The following is a 17,226-nucleotide window of genomic DNA, read 5'->3' on the forward strand; positions in this document are numbered from 1 at the left end:
TCTCTCTCTTGCAGTTCACTCTCTCGCTCTGATTATGTAAAAATCCTAATTAAAAAGTTAATGGGGAACTTGAAGACTGGAGAATCCAGATGTGTGCCAGGCTGGCAGGGGGCAGATGGTAGCTGCTTGTTGTTGGGAAAAGATATTTGGGGATCAGTGACCAGAAGGCCATGTTTACCGACTGGTGAAAATGTAACTGTAAAGATCCATCGCTGGCAGCTGCCTGGAAGCAGAGCCCTCGAGTATTTGTTTCCATTATTTCTAATTTCACATATGACTGTAGTGCTATGGGGACGTTCAAATACACACCAGGAAAGCAGTCGCCAGATGAACCTCAGCGCTACGAGGACACAACGCAATGTTTCCCAAATCCCCAACCTCTCACCTTGCTGGGGGCAGGTGGGTGCTGCAGGAGGGCTCTCCCCACCAAGCAACCATTGCCCTCATCCCTTGCCAGTATCAAGGCGAGCAGCGGGGCCGTCCTCTGCGGGCTGCTCTGCCCCCTGCACTCCCTATGGCCGCTGCTCTGCCACCAGGAGAGGGAGAGGTGGGGAGCCACAGGCACCGCTCCCAAGCACTGCCCATCTCTGCAGGGATGGGGAAGGGGACAGACGGATGTCTCCAGCAGTCCCAGCTGGCAAACATCTGGCCGAACAACCTTACACCACATCAAAGTGCTTTGGACATCAGCCTGGGTAGATGTTGGGCGCTGCCTGTAAACGTGCTGGAATGCCTCTGCCGTTCTGAGCACACCGGTGGAGGGTGTGGAGGAAGGCTCACTGGCAGCACTGGCTGGATTCCTCCCTGCATGCAGCACCTGAAGTACTCCTTCACCCACTTGTGAAGACGGTGGCTTCCTAGAGACAGTGAGCCCATAAGGAAGCGACATTTCATAATTATGACATTTCATAATGGATGTTAAAGACTTTTCTGCCCTTCAGCTGCTCCCAACCCAGATGGTTACACACACCCCTGTAAGTGCAGGGTGTTATTTTACTGTCCTTTTGCTGGCTGAAACAAGAAGCCTGGAGGTCCAAGCTCTAATGAACACAAGAGAAAAAAAAAAGAAAGAATTAAACAAAAAAATGTAGTGAGCAGGACAGAAAGTGACCCAGATCTTCTCTTCCAAATAACCTTATGCTCAATAAAACTTCAAATCTAAGGGCAAGGGTGGCTAACACTGGTGCCAATTCTGGAGGTGGCAAAACTGGCTTGCTTTGCTCTTATGAGCACTGTGGCAATCAGAAGGGGCAACAGGAGCTCAGAAGAAGTAACTATAGCACAAACTCCAGCACAGTTCTCCTATAGCATCTCATCACCATCCTGCATTTTTTTCTGCTGGCAAATGGGGAGAACCAGCGTAGTTAAAGGGTGTCCCATGTTACCCTGTCATGCACATTCCAAACAGCCGCTGTATGGCTGATGAGTTGACTGATGAAGTCCGAATTCAGAACAGAAGGCCTCTCAATATGCAGTTTTGCATCTCTGGCAGGATTTAAAACAAGGAGAGGCTATCTAGCACCACTTCCACCCAACTGCTGTGGCCTGTTAAGTGTGGCGGCTTGACTAACAGTCCTTTTGCTGCTTCTTGAAGAAAACGTTCTTTTTATTTGAGGGTTGTTGACTTGCCATATTTTCACCAGTGTATCCAGCAGTGAAGCAGCCAGTTTCATAGCTGGAAGAACATAGCTGAAATAAAGTGTTAGTTGTGAGGGTGAAAGATTTAGGATCGCAATGTTGGTGTGAGATGTTGGCATAGGAAGTAGGGGGATAGTTAACGCAGCAGATTTGCTGATAATGTACAATAAATTGTAATATTTACAATACAGAATGGAAGGAATTGCTACAGCAGTCTAACTGCTGGAAGCATGTGGATAAATAAAATTAGAGAACAAACTAAAATAATAGAGAAAACTACTGACCTTGATTATGAATTTTATTGACAGAGGCATAACACAGTTAACAAAATGTCATAATAAGCGTAATGCACTTATTAGCCTTCCTATCTGAGGACAGACTTAACAACAGTCCTCCTGCACTGAGTGAAGTCCCTTTAAAAACAGATGAAACAGGACTGCAGTGAATGAAACTGTCACAGAAAGCTGAATCCAGATGCCAGGAAATAACAGCTTTCATTTACACACTATTACATGACAATCCAAACTTTTTCATAGGAAGAAAAATAAACCTCCAGACCAAATTTAACTTCCAAGTTATTAATAGAAGCAGAGAAACTAATTTCAAACTGTCAGTGCCCTTTTAAGTACATGAAACATAATACTATCACTTTATGCATGTGTATGTTCAGCTCACAGCAATGCAAGCTATATCATTAAGCTCTAGGAAGAGGACAAAAATAACCTTACTGGCTAGGCTGCATTGTCATAAATGCTCATCTTTAATAATGTAGGATCTTCTTCAGCTGAAAAATACTCCATTCATGCTGGCAGAAAGGCAGGTGATATTGCAGCAAACTTCCAGAGACAATTGCTCATTTGTCCAGGGCATCCATTTATTTTACAGGTGAATGAAATGGCATTCATTTTTTTCACTAACACTAATAAGAATGGTAAAAGCCAATTGAAACTGAGCTGGTAAATGTCTGTAATAATGTTGCAAGCTGGATGCAAGAAGAGAGCAAAGACTTCCCTATGCCAACAACACCACTTTTCTCAGCAGCTCTTATAATAGAGCAGACAGGATGGTGCTTATTTCCATTTGAACAGTAGAAGGGAGTTTAGAAGAAAATTAAATTCCTGAGCATTACTGTAGGCACATACAATAACAATTATTCCCTTGAACAGTAGCTGTTCAGACTGCTAGGGTATTTTTAACTAGTGCTTTAGAACTAAATGAGGAATGCCAGCGAGCAGCCATCTGAATGACAGCTTTGCTGTGCACCAAAACAACCTAGCCCGGGACCAGACAGAATATATTGAAAGCTAATATATCTCATTATATTTCTGAGATTGGTTTGCAGAGATGTAGCTACAAGTATGATATCAGTACACTTGGTATGGCGCTGATACCTTTCCAGTTCGACTTTTCTAAAAAGAAGCCTCTAATCTGTATTTGCTCTTTCTTATACAGTCTGCAAACAGTGGTGCATCTGCGTCTTTGGAAGAATTTCATCCTCTAGGCTTTGGAACTTGGGGACAGAAATCAGCCATAACGTTTCCAAATGCAGGCATGTTAAGCTGACTCACAAGTTTAAAACTACTATTGCAAGCAATCTTCTTATATATGCTTATTATTCGTGCAAGTAACAACACTATAAATTGCTCTAACTTAAAATATAAAAACGTACTTCCTTGCCGTTGTTTATTCTGTAGACTTGGACAGTGAAAATTGAATCTTTTCACTTTCATTTTTGAGGAACTTTCCAACTCTTTCATTTGCAGTATTTGTGCTACAAAGGCCTAATTACAATGCTATCTCTACCTTTCCTACAGAAAAGTGCCTGTAAGGATGCACTTCTGTTTATGGTGACTTTTTATCTGATCTCATCTTCACTCTGTCTCAGCATTACCGTTCTTAATTCTCTTCCATTATTCCCCGTCAGTTCTTTGAGTGATTTAGTTTCTCCAAATTAATTTCTGTGATATTTTTACCGAAACCAAGTGCAGTAAAACGGAGTGTGGCTTATCTATTCTTCTCTCTTTATTGCGTGTGTTGAAGTTAATTTAATCTAAAACATAAACAGAGATCTTTTATTTGTTCAGATGAATGAATTTCTATCTAGGTTTGTGAACACTAGACGCTTTTCAGTGTCCTCTCTCAACCTAAGGAAGCTTGTGGAAGTATAAGAGGAAGGGCTACCTCACGTCATGGTGTTTATTTAGACATTGATGCCTCTTTTCCATCAGAGACAGTAGTTATTGACGCCCCAAAATTCAGAACAGAACTGAGCATAGCAGTAGCACCTGGGAACAGCCATACCACATAGGGAAAAGTATTGCTGGGAACGTGTGTTATTTGCTTATTTGTGTGTCATCCCGCGTTCCTCAGGGAAATGATCGCTCTTTGACATGGGTTGTTGCAATGAGGTAGCGGGTGGGATTCTGTATTTTCAGGATAAATAACAAACACGGTGATAAAACAAGGCCTGAGGGCTGCCACAGCCGCACTCGGTGGGTCAGGGCTCTGCGGCCGCACCCCGGGGTGAGCTCCCTCTGCGGCTGGGGCAGGCCTCACACGGGACGCTCAGGCCCCTGGAGGCCAGACCCGGTGCCCATCTCCTCCCGCTGCACCGGCCCGGTGGGGGGCTCGGGCGGGGAAGGACGAGGCCTCTCCCGGGCCAGGCCTGAGCGCCAGGCGGCGGCTCCTCGCGGCCCCGTCCCCGTTGCCAGGGCGGTTGCTAGGGCGCCATGTTGGGGAGCGCGGCGACCCGGAAGCGCTGCGGGGCGCGGGGGGGGTTCGCTTCCTGCGCGGCGGGGCCGGGCCGGCCGGGTGAGGAGGCAGGAAATGGCGGCGGTGCTGCAGCTGCAGCTGCCGGGCCCTCCCGCTCCGCACTGCCGGGCCCAGGCCGCCTAGAGCCGCCGCGACAGCGCCGGGCCCGGGCCGCAGCCACGCCGGGCCGGACTCCGAGCACTTTACATACATGAGGTAGCGGGCGGGGGGAGAGGGGAGGGGGGGGGCTGAGGAGGGGAGGGGCCGGGCGGCGGCGGGGCCCGGGAGCTGCGGGAGGGGGAGGGGCCGGGGCGGGGGGCGCCCCGCAGGGGGGGGGGAGGAGGGAGGGGGAGGCGGAGCGGGGCTGGCACCGGGAGCGGAGCCGGAGGGGACAGGGACAGGGACAGGGACGGGGCCAGGGGCACGGGCAGGGGGCGCGGCGGGGGCTGCATCCCCGCGGTCCCCCCGCCGCAGGGCCCCCGGGCGGGAGGCGGCGGAGCCCCCGGCAGCGCCCCGCGGAGCTCCAGGACCCGCTCCCGATCCCGATCCCGGTCCCGGTCCCGCTCCGCCGCCCGGGCGCGGGGAGCTGCGGGCTGCGGCCGTTAGGCGGCCCCGGTGATGCAGCAGAACGGAGCGGCCCCGGGGCTGCCGCGCGGGGTGAGCGCGGGCTGCGGGGGGGGGGGCGAGGGCGGCTCGGGGAGGGCCCCGGGGCGCGCCCCCGGCCGGCACCGGCGGCATGGGCTGGGCCCGCGGAGCTCGGGGTGGGTCCCGGCCCCGCCGCGGTTTATTTTTTTTGTGCTTTCTGCTGCATTTGTGTTGACATGGAAACCGACACCGCTTTCTGTTCCAGAGAATTGGAAGCTAAAGCTACCAAAGAAGTCGAAAGAAAACTAAGCAGGTAAGATGCTGCTTTGAATTCACTGCCGCAGTTTGGAGAGCGTCAGCCTAAGACTAAAAATTGTTATGTATTTTTTTTCCTGGGCCTTTAATTTCACGTTAATTATAAGGTTAAAAAATAAGTAAATTGAAAATGTGCTTGTCTACTGCATAGGGGAGTCTGCAATTTAGGTAGTTCTGTAATCTAAACACCTTTTTAATATAGTTTCTTTTACGTAATAACAGTATCAAATCCTCTAATAGAATTTGTTTGCTAGGCTCTTTTGCCAGGAGACTTTTACTAGGGCCATTTGAAATATGTTTAAACCCTGAATTAAAGTGATTGCTGGTTTTTGCATAGTTTGCTTTTTTCTTTCTTATGGCAGTTAATCAGTCCCAAACTTTCAGATTAATTTATGATTACACTGTGAAAATTGATCAGATTTCCCCCATTGTCAGTGTGTCTTCCTTTTTTTGATGATATGCATAAGCAGGGTTTGTTTTTTCCATTTTATTGTTGGCATCTGTACAATATATATAGAATCTTCAAGATGCATTTAAAAATGATATTCTGAATATAATGTCCGGGTAATTGTTAAATGGACTTGACTTGCACAGAATATTTTCAAATTACAACTCTTTAATCTGTCCACCAAAAATTCCAAAGCAGTCTAAAAAATGAATTCTGTGGATAGTACTCAGTATATACTTGATACCAGAAGCAATTTGAGAACCTTGTTATTAGATAGAGCGCTGAGATATTTATTTATAACGGCACGAGTCTTAGAGTCACAACAATGTGAAGATCTATTGAATTGCTTGTGAGGTCTCTCCTGTCACACTGGCAGTATGGGTGGTGAAAAGAGGTGGAAGTAAACTGTACAGCTGCCTGAAGAAAGCGTTCTGTGGGGAGTGGGAACAGATCGAGGTTCACTGAGTAACTTCTGGTATGGCTCGGGTCTGTGTTTTCTGACACAGGAGCTATGTGTTTTCTTCTTTTAAACGTTTAAGAGCTGCTTTTTCCCTTAATGTATCAGTTGTTTTCAGAAACCTGTCATCTAACTGGTTTCTGTTTAGCGAGGGAATTTTCATCATGCGGGCACATAGCCGGGTAAAGCTGCAGCATGCCTGCTCTGGATAGGCCTGATTGTTTTACTATTGCAGAGCTCAACAGATAGCCTTCATTCTTTCTCTGCTATCGTTATTTATGATCTTATTAAATCTGCAGTGACCTAGTCAAATTGTAAAAGAGTAAATGTCCCTGGGAAAGGTAAATAGACCCATTGTACAATTGTTCTTATTCTAAAATTTCATAGTGTATGTACAGACTGTAAACTCTGTGGGATGTTGGAATTTCTTCATGCAAGTTCTGCAATTGCCTTTGGAGTTTATGCTTAAAAATAAATAGGTAGGAAATACCCTTTTTGTAAATCTTAAATACTGGCTTAGACTGGTGGTGTGCGATAGAGTGAGTATTGCAGCTGTTACTACAGCTTGCTTACCCGGTTAGAGCGATGACTTTTAATCTCGGGACTAGAAATTTGGCTCACGAAAGGATCTTCATTTGGTCTGCGTCCTCTTTAAAATGCACTTCTGCAGTGGATGAGGTGTGTACTGCTGGTTTCAGAAATAAGCACAGTGCATGGCTGGCAACAGTAATTCAAATACATGTGTTGCACATTTTATTGTTGCATAATGTTACAAGTGAAATGTAACCTGCTCAGTCTACCTCTGAGCAAGAACTTGTAACCTCCTAATACTAACTAGAGGAATGCAACTTAAATTTGGGTCAAATCAGCAGCAGTAAAAAAGGCCACGCAGTTCTCTTGGTTCAAGAAATAGCTTTTTAATTCTGTTTGCTAAACGGGGCTTTTCTACCTCACTTACGTGGAACTGAGAGAAGGAAAATATCTGAAATATGTTTACAGTTTTACTCCCAAGCATAGGCATTTGACTCGTACTTCACAAGCATACAAATTATAGGGAAGATTAACAACTGTGCTTTCATTCACCCATTTCTGCTCCATCTGCATTGGTTGCAGGCTGTCTGTGTTTTGGGAAAGCAGACTTTCCCTGACAGCACATACACCTCTAGATTTCATCCATGTATTCTTCTAAGTTTCTGCTGTATGTTTCTTGTTTGTTTTTGTTTTAAATCTGTGTTAGTATGACCACCATATTTGCATGAGGCTTTCCTTTTTTTGCTTTAGAAAAAAATGGGATGGTTCAATGACAGGGGCATAGGGTGAGAAATGTCGTGGTTTCTGCTGATACGTAAGCACTTGATTTTCTGTTATTTTTTTTTTGTTTGTTTGTTTGTTTTTAGAGGCAGGAGGGGCAGGGCTTTTTTCCTGATAAACTTCCTATAGGATGACTTCTGCAGTCAAGTGAGAAGAGCATACTGCAAAGAGGCAGCATTCTCTTCATACCTTTAAAGACCTTCAGAGATGCTTAAGCAAAATGATAGATTCTTTTCTCCCCTACCCAATCAGTGGGATACCTTTTCAGATGATGCGTAGTTGTCAGGTTGTCCCCATAAGGTAGCTCGCATTTACCTCTTCTTTTTCTAGTGTTACCAAGAACCCATCACGCAGTGTGCTTCTGGACTCCACGTTAATAATACTGCAGCTCTCTTCGGTAGTTACGATGCTGGACTTGAGCAGTCGGTGTTCGAGTTTGTGCCGATGTTACAGATATCCTGCACAACCACTTTGCTTCTGGAGAAGCGATTTAATGGATCTTCCCATCCCCATTTGTTCAGTGTTTATTGCTACTACTAAAGTCTCGTGTATTTAGATGACAAAATCTCAGGGAAATAGATTTGTATGCTTGCGCAGTAGTAAACATGATAAACCCTAATCTTGGGTAAAGCCTCAGGGAGAAAATGGAACCAAAACATTATTCCAGAACTATGGCGTGTTGGTAGTGGTTGCAGTTTGTAACGTGGTTCTGCTGAGCCAGCCTCTGCGTTAGGGAAGTGGGAAAGATGAGTGGCTCTGAAAGAATTGATAATGGTAGACACGAGAGTTGAACTTCTGTCACCTCACTTCGAGGGTGATAAAGACAGGTATTTTGAAAGCAGAAAAGAAAGTAGCTGGCATCTCTTTGCTAATTAGGTACGCACTGAGGTATCAGTTCTTAGCTTGGCAGCGCCCCTTCTTTACGTTAATAGCTGGGAAGAGTTAACACATGCAAAATCTGTATACAAGTGGTTTAATTTTCTCATCAGGGGCTTTCTGTGCTCCTGTGTAGTGTGCTGAGTGGTTTTAGTTGTCGGAATGCTTTCCTTCAAGGCATGTTTTAGGTGTCATTTGTTGTTAACTTTAAATTCCCGGCTTCTCTTCCATAAACTTGGAGGATGTTCTTTGTGTTATAACGCACTATTTTGTAGGAAGTGTTAATAAAGGAAAAGGAGGATCAATCTTTAACTAAAAAACACTTTTTTCTAGCTGGTTGCTCTGTAATGATGGTTTCATACAAAAGCAAGTTATTGGATTTTAGAAACTGAGGAATAGTTTTTATTGGTAGCTGTATGTATTTGCATTATCTAAAAAAAAATAAATACTAGGGAAATTTTAGGTCAGAATACAGCAAAAATATAAATTTTAAGTCTTGGCAGTGCATTTGGAAGTCTGTATATAATATCAGACAGGTGAGTTATGTAGTGCATGCACACATTTGCTGCTTTTGCAGAATTGTAAAAGGTCTTTCAGTTCGGTATGCTTATCTAACCTTCTGACTGTTCCACCTGTAGCATTGCAAGTTAATTTATAACTAGAAGAGCAAATAGGGAAATCGTTCTTTTCTTGTTGTTTTGGTTTTAATTATAAACTTTTTTTTTCCAAATAATATAGTTGTCACTGGAAATTCTGAAGTGGTTTCAGAAGCCACTGTGTATAATCGCTTCCAATTGCTACTTTCATGTTTAAGCCACATAGCAAAGGGGCAGAGGGCAGAAATCCATAACTAATTAACATAGAAGCTGATGTTTGTTTTACTAGCAAGCATGCTATCAGTGTCTCCAGCGTCCTGCTATCAATAAATAAGCTGAATGATGTTTTCAAGAAGCGGACCAATAAATACGGTTTCACTTTCAGTTATTAATAAATGTCTTTTTAGCTTCAGGTCTTAGGACAGGGCCGCTAGGGGCTGGTTGTTTAACTCGTCTCCTTTGTCCAGTGAAAAGAGCTGCCCGCCCAGGCCAGCCCACCCACCTCGTGTTGGTCAGGACTTGTGCCAGCCAGTGGTCGGTCACTTGGTGCATTTAGCACACTTGGCCAGGGGAATGACACTGAAGACCCAAGTGCAGGCTTTGCAGTGTTTCAGGAGCTTCAGAGTAACCCAACGCAGGATGCCTTTGGGAGAATCCCTTCCCAGCCTCGTGGCTTGAAGCATTTGTCGGTGACAAGTGTCTTTAAAATGTACTAGCACCATCTTGTGGGGCAGTGTGACTTTAATTTGGTTTGAAAGTGAGCTGAGAAGGTAGCTGTTCGGCTGGCAAACACAGCGTGAGCATCTGTAACAGTGCTGACATCTCCAGCAGCCTTCGTAGAGATGCGTTCTGAGTGCTAGCGTTCACTTGAAGAATTTCCAAACTCAATTAATACAATCCTGTTACATAAGTAGCTTAGTTCTGATGGATGCTGGATAGCTGGCGTTAGTGGTGGGATGGCAACTTGATTTATTTTGGTGTTGCCATTTGCTGGGTGCCAGTACTATGTGCTTTTCGCTCTGAGATAAACACTGTGTTCATAATATCGCAGTGCAATGTCTTAGATCTTAATTTGTGTCAAAAATCTTATTGTAACCATAATTTCCTCTGTGGGGTGACTAGAATTGTAATTGTATTGTGGTGTAGCATGTTTCCCTTTCGTATGTTATAACAGCAAAGGAAGCATGCTCTGCAAGTGTTAATTATTGCATCCTCATTATGTATTTCAGGAAAATATGGGTATATTTGATTCTTATGTAGCACAAGAACAGAAGTTAAATACATCTAACTACTTTCTCTATTTCAGCCCATACATTTTTAAAATGCCAAGCTGTAGCTTTTTAAATTACACATTAATAGAAGCTTTTGCAAGACTTAAAGTAATCAGTAAAATATGATTTGATGTAAATGTTACCTGCAGTGTTTACATCTTGAATATTACAGCTTTTCCAGATTGCAAGCCAAATAACAAATCAAACAAAACATAAAATTAAATGTTAGCATTGTCAAAGCTTAAAGAAGTGGTAGAATGACTGCAGAAGGCAGAATGTGGCTGCTTTGCACTCAGTGGCACAACTGATAGCAACGAACTGACTTCATCTCAAAAGTCACCCAGAATCATGAGGCACTTTGTCTTGCAAAAGTGGTACCTGTCTTAGAAGATATATTTTTTTTATTTTTTTAATGGCTTAAATAAGTAGAGTTGTGGTATATTTTGTTTCCTTATACAAACAAGTTGGGCTGAGTGAGTTACTGTAACAAGACTGCCACAACTGGGGGGGAATTTCAGTGTGTTTGATAAGTATTTATCTAGCACTCAGTCTGTTCACAGTTGTGCAGACAGTTGCAACTTCTACGTGTATGTTCTCAGAGCTTTAAAAAATGTAGTTTCTCCTGAGATCAAGATCGATTTTCATTTGGTCTCACTTGAAAATAACACATCTTTCAAGTTAAGCTGTTTAAACTGAGGGTCTTTACTCCAGTCTCAAATGTAAATTTCATACGGCTTGGGTGTTTTATTTGCAGTTGATCTGAACTGCAGAACCAGGTTTGCATTGTTGTTAACACCATGTAGCATTGAGCAAGCTAATCCAATTATTTAGGAGGAAAAGGAAATGTCCTGTAGGTGTAGTTATAGTAAAAGCTGGATGGCTGATAGGGGAAGTAATAGAAGTCTGCTTATATATTTCTTACGACCAGGATTTGCAGAGGCTGAGGGGCCAGGCACGCTGCTACCAACACCTCTGTTTTCCAAGGCAATGGCATGCACATACCTAGGGGCAGGGAAGAGCCCAGCAACAGAGCTTGTTCTTCTGTTTTCATCTTGTTACTATTAGCCTCTGCTCCTACCCTGTTTCCTGTTAAATGCTGCAAAGTAACTTGAAGCTGTTTGTAATTTGTACTGAAAGAGATACATAAAATGTTGAGTGCAGAACAGGCATAGGTAGCTGTGAGAGTATAAGGGGATAAATGAGAAATACTACGGAACTTCTCAAGAAGTAGCATTAAAAACGTAGCTTGTTGTAATTCTATGTTCTAAGGGATGGTGGAGTCCAGGGCATAAATAGTAGCACTTGCTGCCTGTTGATAGGGTTGTGTATTAACTTCTTGGAAAGAATAAGGGAGGTTTGCTCTTGTGGCTGTCGGAGATGGAAATTTAGGAGTTCTGCCTTAGACTGTGATGACCTAATAGGTAAATCTAAATTTTTTATTTATATTTTTTAGGTCTATGCTTATGTTAGAGGGTAGTGGTAGTAGTAGGAGTACATTCCTTAAAAGATTCACATTTTTAATGAATAGGCAATAAGGACTTTATTGTTATTTAGTTTTAGAATGAGTTAATTTTGCTTTTTAGTCATTGAGATTTAACATTATAACAGTAATCTAATGCTCTTGTTAAAGCCTACCTATAGGTAGGCAGTTTTTTCAGGGTCCTGACGCGTACTAATTACAGTTTGTGTGTGTGTGCTGAGCTGGCTTTGTCATGTAAAATCTCTTCTTAAATACATGAAAATAGAATGATCAGAGTCATAATTTAGGAATTGTACCGTTCCTAGGTGGAAGCCGAAAAATGATGCTGAGGTAGAATATTCCAGAGCTACTGGTGTGTTACTTGTTAGCATGTGTATTCTAAAAATAAAATGTAATCATGTTGACTTAGTTGTAGCAAGATCGATGAGTCACTTTTTTGTTGTGAAAATACTGCTTTGCATTGCCTGTGCTTTTTGCAGCGCTCGAGCTTTCTTCTGAAACCTGAATGATTTCTCAGTTAATGAAGTTTCTGCATGTGAAGCACTAACATTTGTTAAGCAAAAAGCGTTAGTGGCTTTCTTAACCCTTAGAATTCTTCTCAGGATATTAGAAATCCTTGAAGTAACCTTTTATTCCAGCAGACAGTTCTGTGTAGCACGCCATCCTGCGGCGTTGATGCGCTTCCTGCATCAGAGGGGTTTAACCTGTGCCCGTAGCCCCTGTTGGGCTTGCTGGAACAATTAATTCCGGTGGCAGTCAGGAGAGTTGGACTGTTTCCCTGGGGCTCCGCAGCCTGGCAAGGGCAAGTTTGAGGCTGGCTGACTGCTGCTGACAGCAACAGCCTGTTCCCCAGGTGTCACCTCTCGCTGAGGCCCTGCAGCTCATCGCGTGTGTGCCCAGCGCTTCTGGATGCAGGGACACTGGGCCCAGGAGGAACCGCGAGCGCACTAGGTGGCTGCTCCAGAACAAAGAACCTGGCTCTCCGGGGCTAAGGAGCCTCTGGGAAACAAAGTCACAGGATGCTGACAATGATTCCAGCTGCACAGCCTGCTTGTGTTGGGGCTTTTTCCTGGGGTGATCCTGGTACGAGGTAGGCAGAGAGCTGCTCCAGGAAACGTGTGGAAGGCAACCGTGTGCAGGTGTCAGGCCAGCCACGCGTGTGCCAAGCGCTTGTGCGTTGTGCTCGAGCAGTGAGGTTGTGAGAGGAGAAGGGCTGGGGATGTGACTGCTGGCCACGGGAGGAAGGCGTGCAATGCTTGGCCTCCTCAGTTGGATAACAAGGCTCTTAGATGAATTCTGTGTGTTGTATGTTCTGTGAGTTGTGATATATAGAAACTGCAGATTGATTTCAGACCTACACACTTCTGGTGGTGTTACCAATTTAATTCACGTGTTAAAAGTTGAATTATTCCAAATGAACTCAGCCTGAGGATGTCTTGCAGACTTTGGTTACAGATCCTCAGGATGGAAGGCAGTGATGGGCAACACTGCCCTGTCTCACGTACATGTACATACGTGTGCAGATGTCGCTGCAGGTTCATTGTTACCCCTGATTTGCAGTGTGTCCAAGGGATTGCTTTCAACTGACCTGGCCAGCGGTGATTGTTTTCTGTTACATGACTAACCTCGTAGCTGCTCATTGATACCTAATTACAAATGCCAGATAGCTTTTTGCGGTAAGACAGAGCTCACTGAGCCTTGCAGCCTGATGATAAAACTATGATGAAATGTGGAATAACCACAGGGCCTGCAACTGAAATACAGAGGGATCCCAGAAAGAACATTTAGTTAGTTTGCATATCTCAGCACATCAGAAGCAATGATTTATTAAAAAGAAGCGACTGTTGCTTGCTGTCATCAGAAAATTTTAAAGGATAGATCTTGGTCTGGAGAAGCTTTTTAGAGTGGTGGTAGGAGGAATACTGGTATCAATTGGCTATTCATTGGCAAAGCATGCTACAGGTCTGCCTGTGCTGCCAGGCTGGTTTGTTTAACCCATGCAAGGAAAGTTCATTAGTACTTGTAAGTAACAGTTACCCTGGAGCTGTTAGAGGAGAAAAAGAATGGTGGCTGTACAACAGATCAGTGATATCCCACCAGAAGGGACCACTGGGGAAAGAAACAAGTGGAGGATGAAATCAGATTTGCAGTGAGAACAAAGATCTTGGCAAATAGGAATGAAAACTGGTTTCTGTTTTTATTAGTTGCTATTCAGATACATGTAGTCATGCTCCAAAGAGTTTGTTTACAGGGAGAAGTCAGAAAAGTAAAAAATTTGTAATTAAGTACAAATTAACAAAAACAACAACAAAAAGATACTTGTTAATTTTGTGAATACAAATCTTCCTACTCTGCAGATACATTTTTACAAACTAAACAAAGTATAGCTGTTGTCTGAGTGTACTGGAAGAAATAGATTTGGGGAAAGTGTTTCAGTTAGCGCATGCGAAAAATGATCTTACGGTTGTATCTTGGGTAACGTTAATAGGCTCAGAAGTTTCTGTGCCCTGTAAATACTTAAAGTATTGCAGCCTTTTTTATTCCCTGATGTCATATGAAAGCATTATTGTATTGTATCTCTTCTTGTTTGAAAATAATAATAATAGCCAAATGGCCCCAAGCTTGGAGATTTAAGTGTAGGTATCGTTATTACGGCATCCTCCCCACTGGGACCAGAACCACTTTTAACGTTTAGCTGAAGAATCTCACAATGGGACAGTAAAACAGTCTTACAGCTTAAAGGTAGAAATCAAATGGTCAGCGATGATGTGATGCTCACCTCTTCCAGAAGGCTGGCAGTATTATGCAGAATGCTAAATGTAAGAATTGTAATGAATAACCTGAGGAGCTGTTGTTTGGTATTGGTTGCGTTGGCACCATCTACCATGAGAGGCAGGTGGCATAAGAATACTGGTTTGTCTGCTTAAAAAGTGAGGAAGTTACATGAATTTGCCACAATGGGACTTGTGACTTCTGGTTGCCATGTTGATTAAAAAAAAATAATAATAATAATAACTGATACCTCGACTCATTTTGAACATGACTTGAGCTGCATCAAATGGAGAATTTTAACCAATTAACCAATTATTTGTATAGCTAAAGAAGTAATGAAAGATTTGATGCTTCTTACGTATCCTGTATCTTACTGTATTCAGTTGCATCACTTCTGGTTTTTATATCTAATTATCGTATTTTAAGCCACGGTTTTGTAGTTGTAGGTAACTTGGGGTTAAAAAGGAGCCAAGTGTTTCTAGGCAAAAGTAAACCACGTATTGACTTAAAGACACTTTTAGTTTTTTTTCCCCCCTAAGTTTTGTATAAGCAAGGTTGTCTTTATTAAGATGAGTAAATTTGTATCATGTCATTGAATGAGGCTGACTTTTTAAAGGATATTTTAATATATTCAAAGTAAGTGTGTAAGAAAATATTTTCTCCTGTTTTGCCTTGCTTAGTGTGTGAAATGCATGGCAAAGATAAAAGAAAAAAAATCACAACTGTTTTTATGTTCAAAGCTGAACTTTGGAGATAAATGCCAACGAGACCAGTTGTCACCAACCGGGGTGTAAATTCTGTAACCCTTCCCTTAGTTGTCTCGGCTTTCTCCTTTGCTGCAGTAACAGCTGGGAGTCTGTTCCCTTTTACTGCCCAGTGATCTCCATGGCAGTTGGGATCTGAGCACCGCTCGCATTGCAGCTGATGGAATAGAAAGTGTGGACAGACCTGGGAGCAAGCTGGTTGCTTATGAAACATTGCTTTATAAACAGGACTTCTCCTAATCTCTGAAGTTTGTTCAGAGAGTAAATGTGGTGTCTTCTTGCTTTACTTTGTCAACATCTGTGCAGTTTATTCCCATGTCCTGTTCAAAGTGCATAGAAATTAGATTTGAGGGACATGATTTCCTCAGTTAGAGGGTGGGTGTGCGTTGGAGCTGCTGGTAAGATTCAGGATATCAGAGGTGTTTGGGGTAGCACAGATGTGCTTCGGGATGACAACTAGAAAAACATTCTCAACTTCTTCTTAGCTGTGACCTGCCTGTATGGTCAGGGTGTGTGGGCCAAAAGCTTCAAAGCTTTTGAACTTGTAAACATTCCTGACCCTGAAGTGGTGAAGGGGTCTTGCAAGTAGGTTTTCTAGTAAATAAAAAATATTTACTGTCTGAATCACAAACTTTGAAGTAGCTGAGTACTTGTAGGCTCCCTCTCTCATATTTACATGCTTGTATACCTGTCCTGCTTTCTGCTTTGTTCTCCTTTCTTGTATTTTCTTTGATAGTCTGTTTTTGAAAGCCTGCAGCATACCCTGTGAAGTAGTGTTGTAGTGAAGCCTTCTGTTTTAGCATGTAAAACTTTATATTAAGTGAATTTAATTTAATGACAAACGTAAAACCTGTTACAAGTTAGTTTTCTCACTAATTTAAGGTGCTCTAAAATGGCACTCCCATCAAAAGCCCAGGTTCGACCAAGCTCTTCAGTTTGTGCTGCTTGTTCATGCATCCTTTGTCAGCAGGAGCATCTGCACGCACACACAGCCGGCTGCGTTATCTCACTGCTCCGGCAGGAAAATGTCTGCATTGGATGTTCCTTGGCAGAGGTGGCATTTAAGATCGGCGAGCTGGTGCAGATTCCTGCATTAGCTCGGTGGCTGTGTAGGAACCAGCACTGATCCAGGGGATGCGCGCAGCCACACTGTGCCCGGCCAGCACTGACCATGCCAGGCTGTAGGCAAACGTGATGTGGGAGAGCTCAGAGCCGTGCTAATTCGCAGTAGCAGGTAGAGCTTAAATAGCATCTGAATCGACAGTGGCTTTTGAATGGAATTAATGCCTAAGCCTTCATTGCATGTTTTATAAAAGGAAAATATTATACGTGTCTTGGCACTGCATCTGCTCTTAAAGTTTTTTCACTTGCAATTTGCAGTGAAAATACATAGTCCCTATAGAAATATTATCCAATTAGAAGTAAAATTCCCCAGTTCCTTTTGGGTCACTGTGAAATAATTGTTCTAAAATGAATCTAAGTGTGTACAGATTGTATTTTGGGAGAGTTAATTACAAACTGTATGGTTCAGGGATTTAGTGCAAGAAGAGGAAGAACAGTTGATGGAAGAAAGGAAAAAGAGAAAAGAAGACAAGAAGAAGAAGGAAGCTGCTCAAAAAAAGGTATGTTGAGCATTAAAAAAAGTGCTTGTGGATTACGTCTTTTCATCACTGGTGAATATTGTTACATCTGTTGTTACACAAGTGTTTTCTTTTTAATTTCAGTTTTTACGATTTGTGTCTACTGTCAGTTATGTAATGGTGACTGACATATAGAGCCTCTGATTGGGCTTTGTGTACAGGTTCTGTAGAGATTAAATAGTCTCCTGAGATGACCGTTCTTCTTCCCGATTGCCAGTTAAGTCCACCTGAAGTTTGAAAACTTCCTCAGTATCAGTGCTCCCCGTTTGTTAGCCTAAACAAAGGTGTTCGTTGTGCACCTGTAGAAAATTTGGCATGTCTA

The 17,226-nt window shown here is 43.2% G+C and overlaps 1 protein-coding gene across 12 annotated transcripts in view; it reads left to right on the plus strand.

The window, feature by feature from the left end:
* The window catches only part of TNRC6A (trinucleotide repeat containing adaptor 6A), a 67,338-nt gene that overhangs the window by 12,468 nt on the left and 37,644 nt on the right, over nucleotides 1-17,226 (plus strand). For 10 of the 12 annotated variants that reach the window (XM_068699766.1, XM_068699767.1, XM_068699769.1 and 7 more), the window contains exons 1-3: nucleotides 4,420-4,605; nucleotides 5,240-5,287; nucleotides 16,796-16,886. In XM_068699766.1, the coding sequence (XP_068555867.1) occupies nucleotides 4,601-4,605; nucleotides 5,240-5,287; nucleotides 16,796-16,886 (144 nt within the window). In that variant the 5' untranslated portion in view covers nucleotides 4,420-4,600. Of the gene's footprint in view, nucleotides 1-4,419; nucleotides 4,606-4,787; nucleotides 5,047-5,239; nucleotides 5,288-16,795; nucleotides 16,887-17,226 lie in introns of those variants that run through there. The other 2 variants (XM_068699770.1, XM_068699773.1) reach the window with 2 other exon arrangements.

This window comes from Anas acuta, chromosome 15 (assembly GCF_963932015.1).
Source record: "Anas acuta chromosome 15, bAnaAcu1.1, whole genome shotgun sequence".
Taxonomy (NCBI): Eukaryota; Metazoa; Chordata; class Aves; order Anseriformes; family Anatidae; genus Anas; species Anas acuta.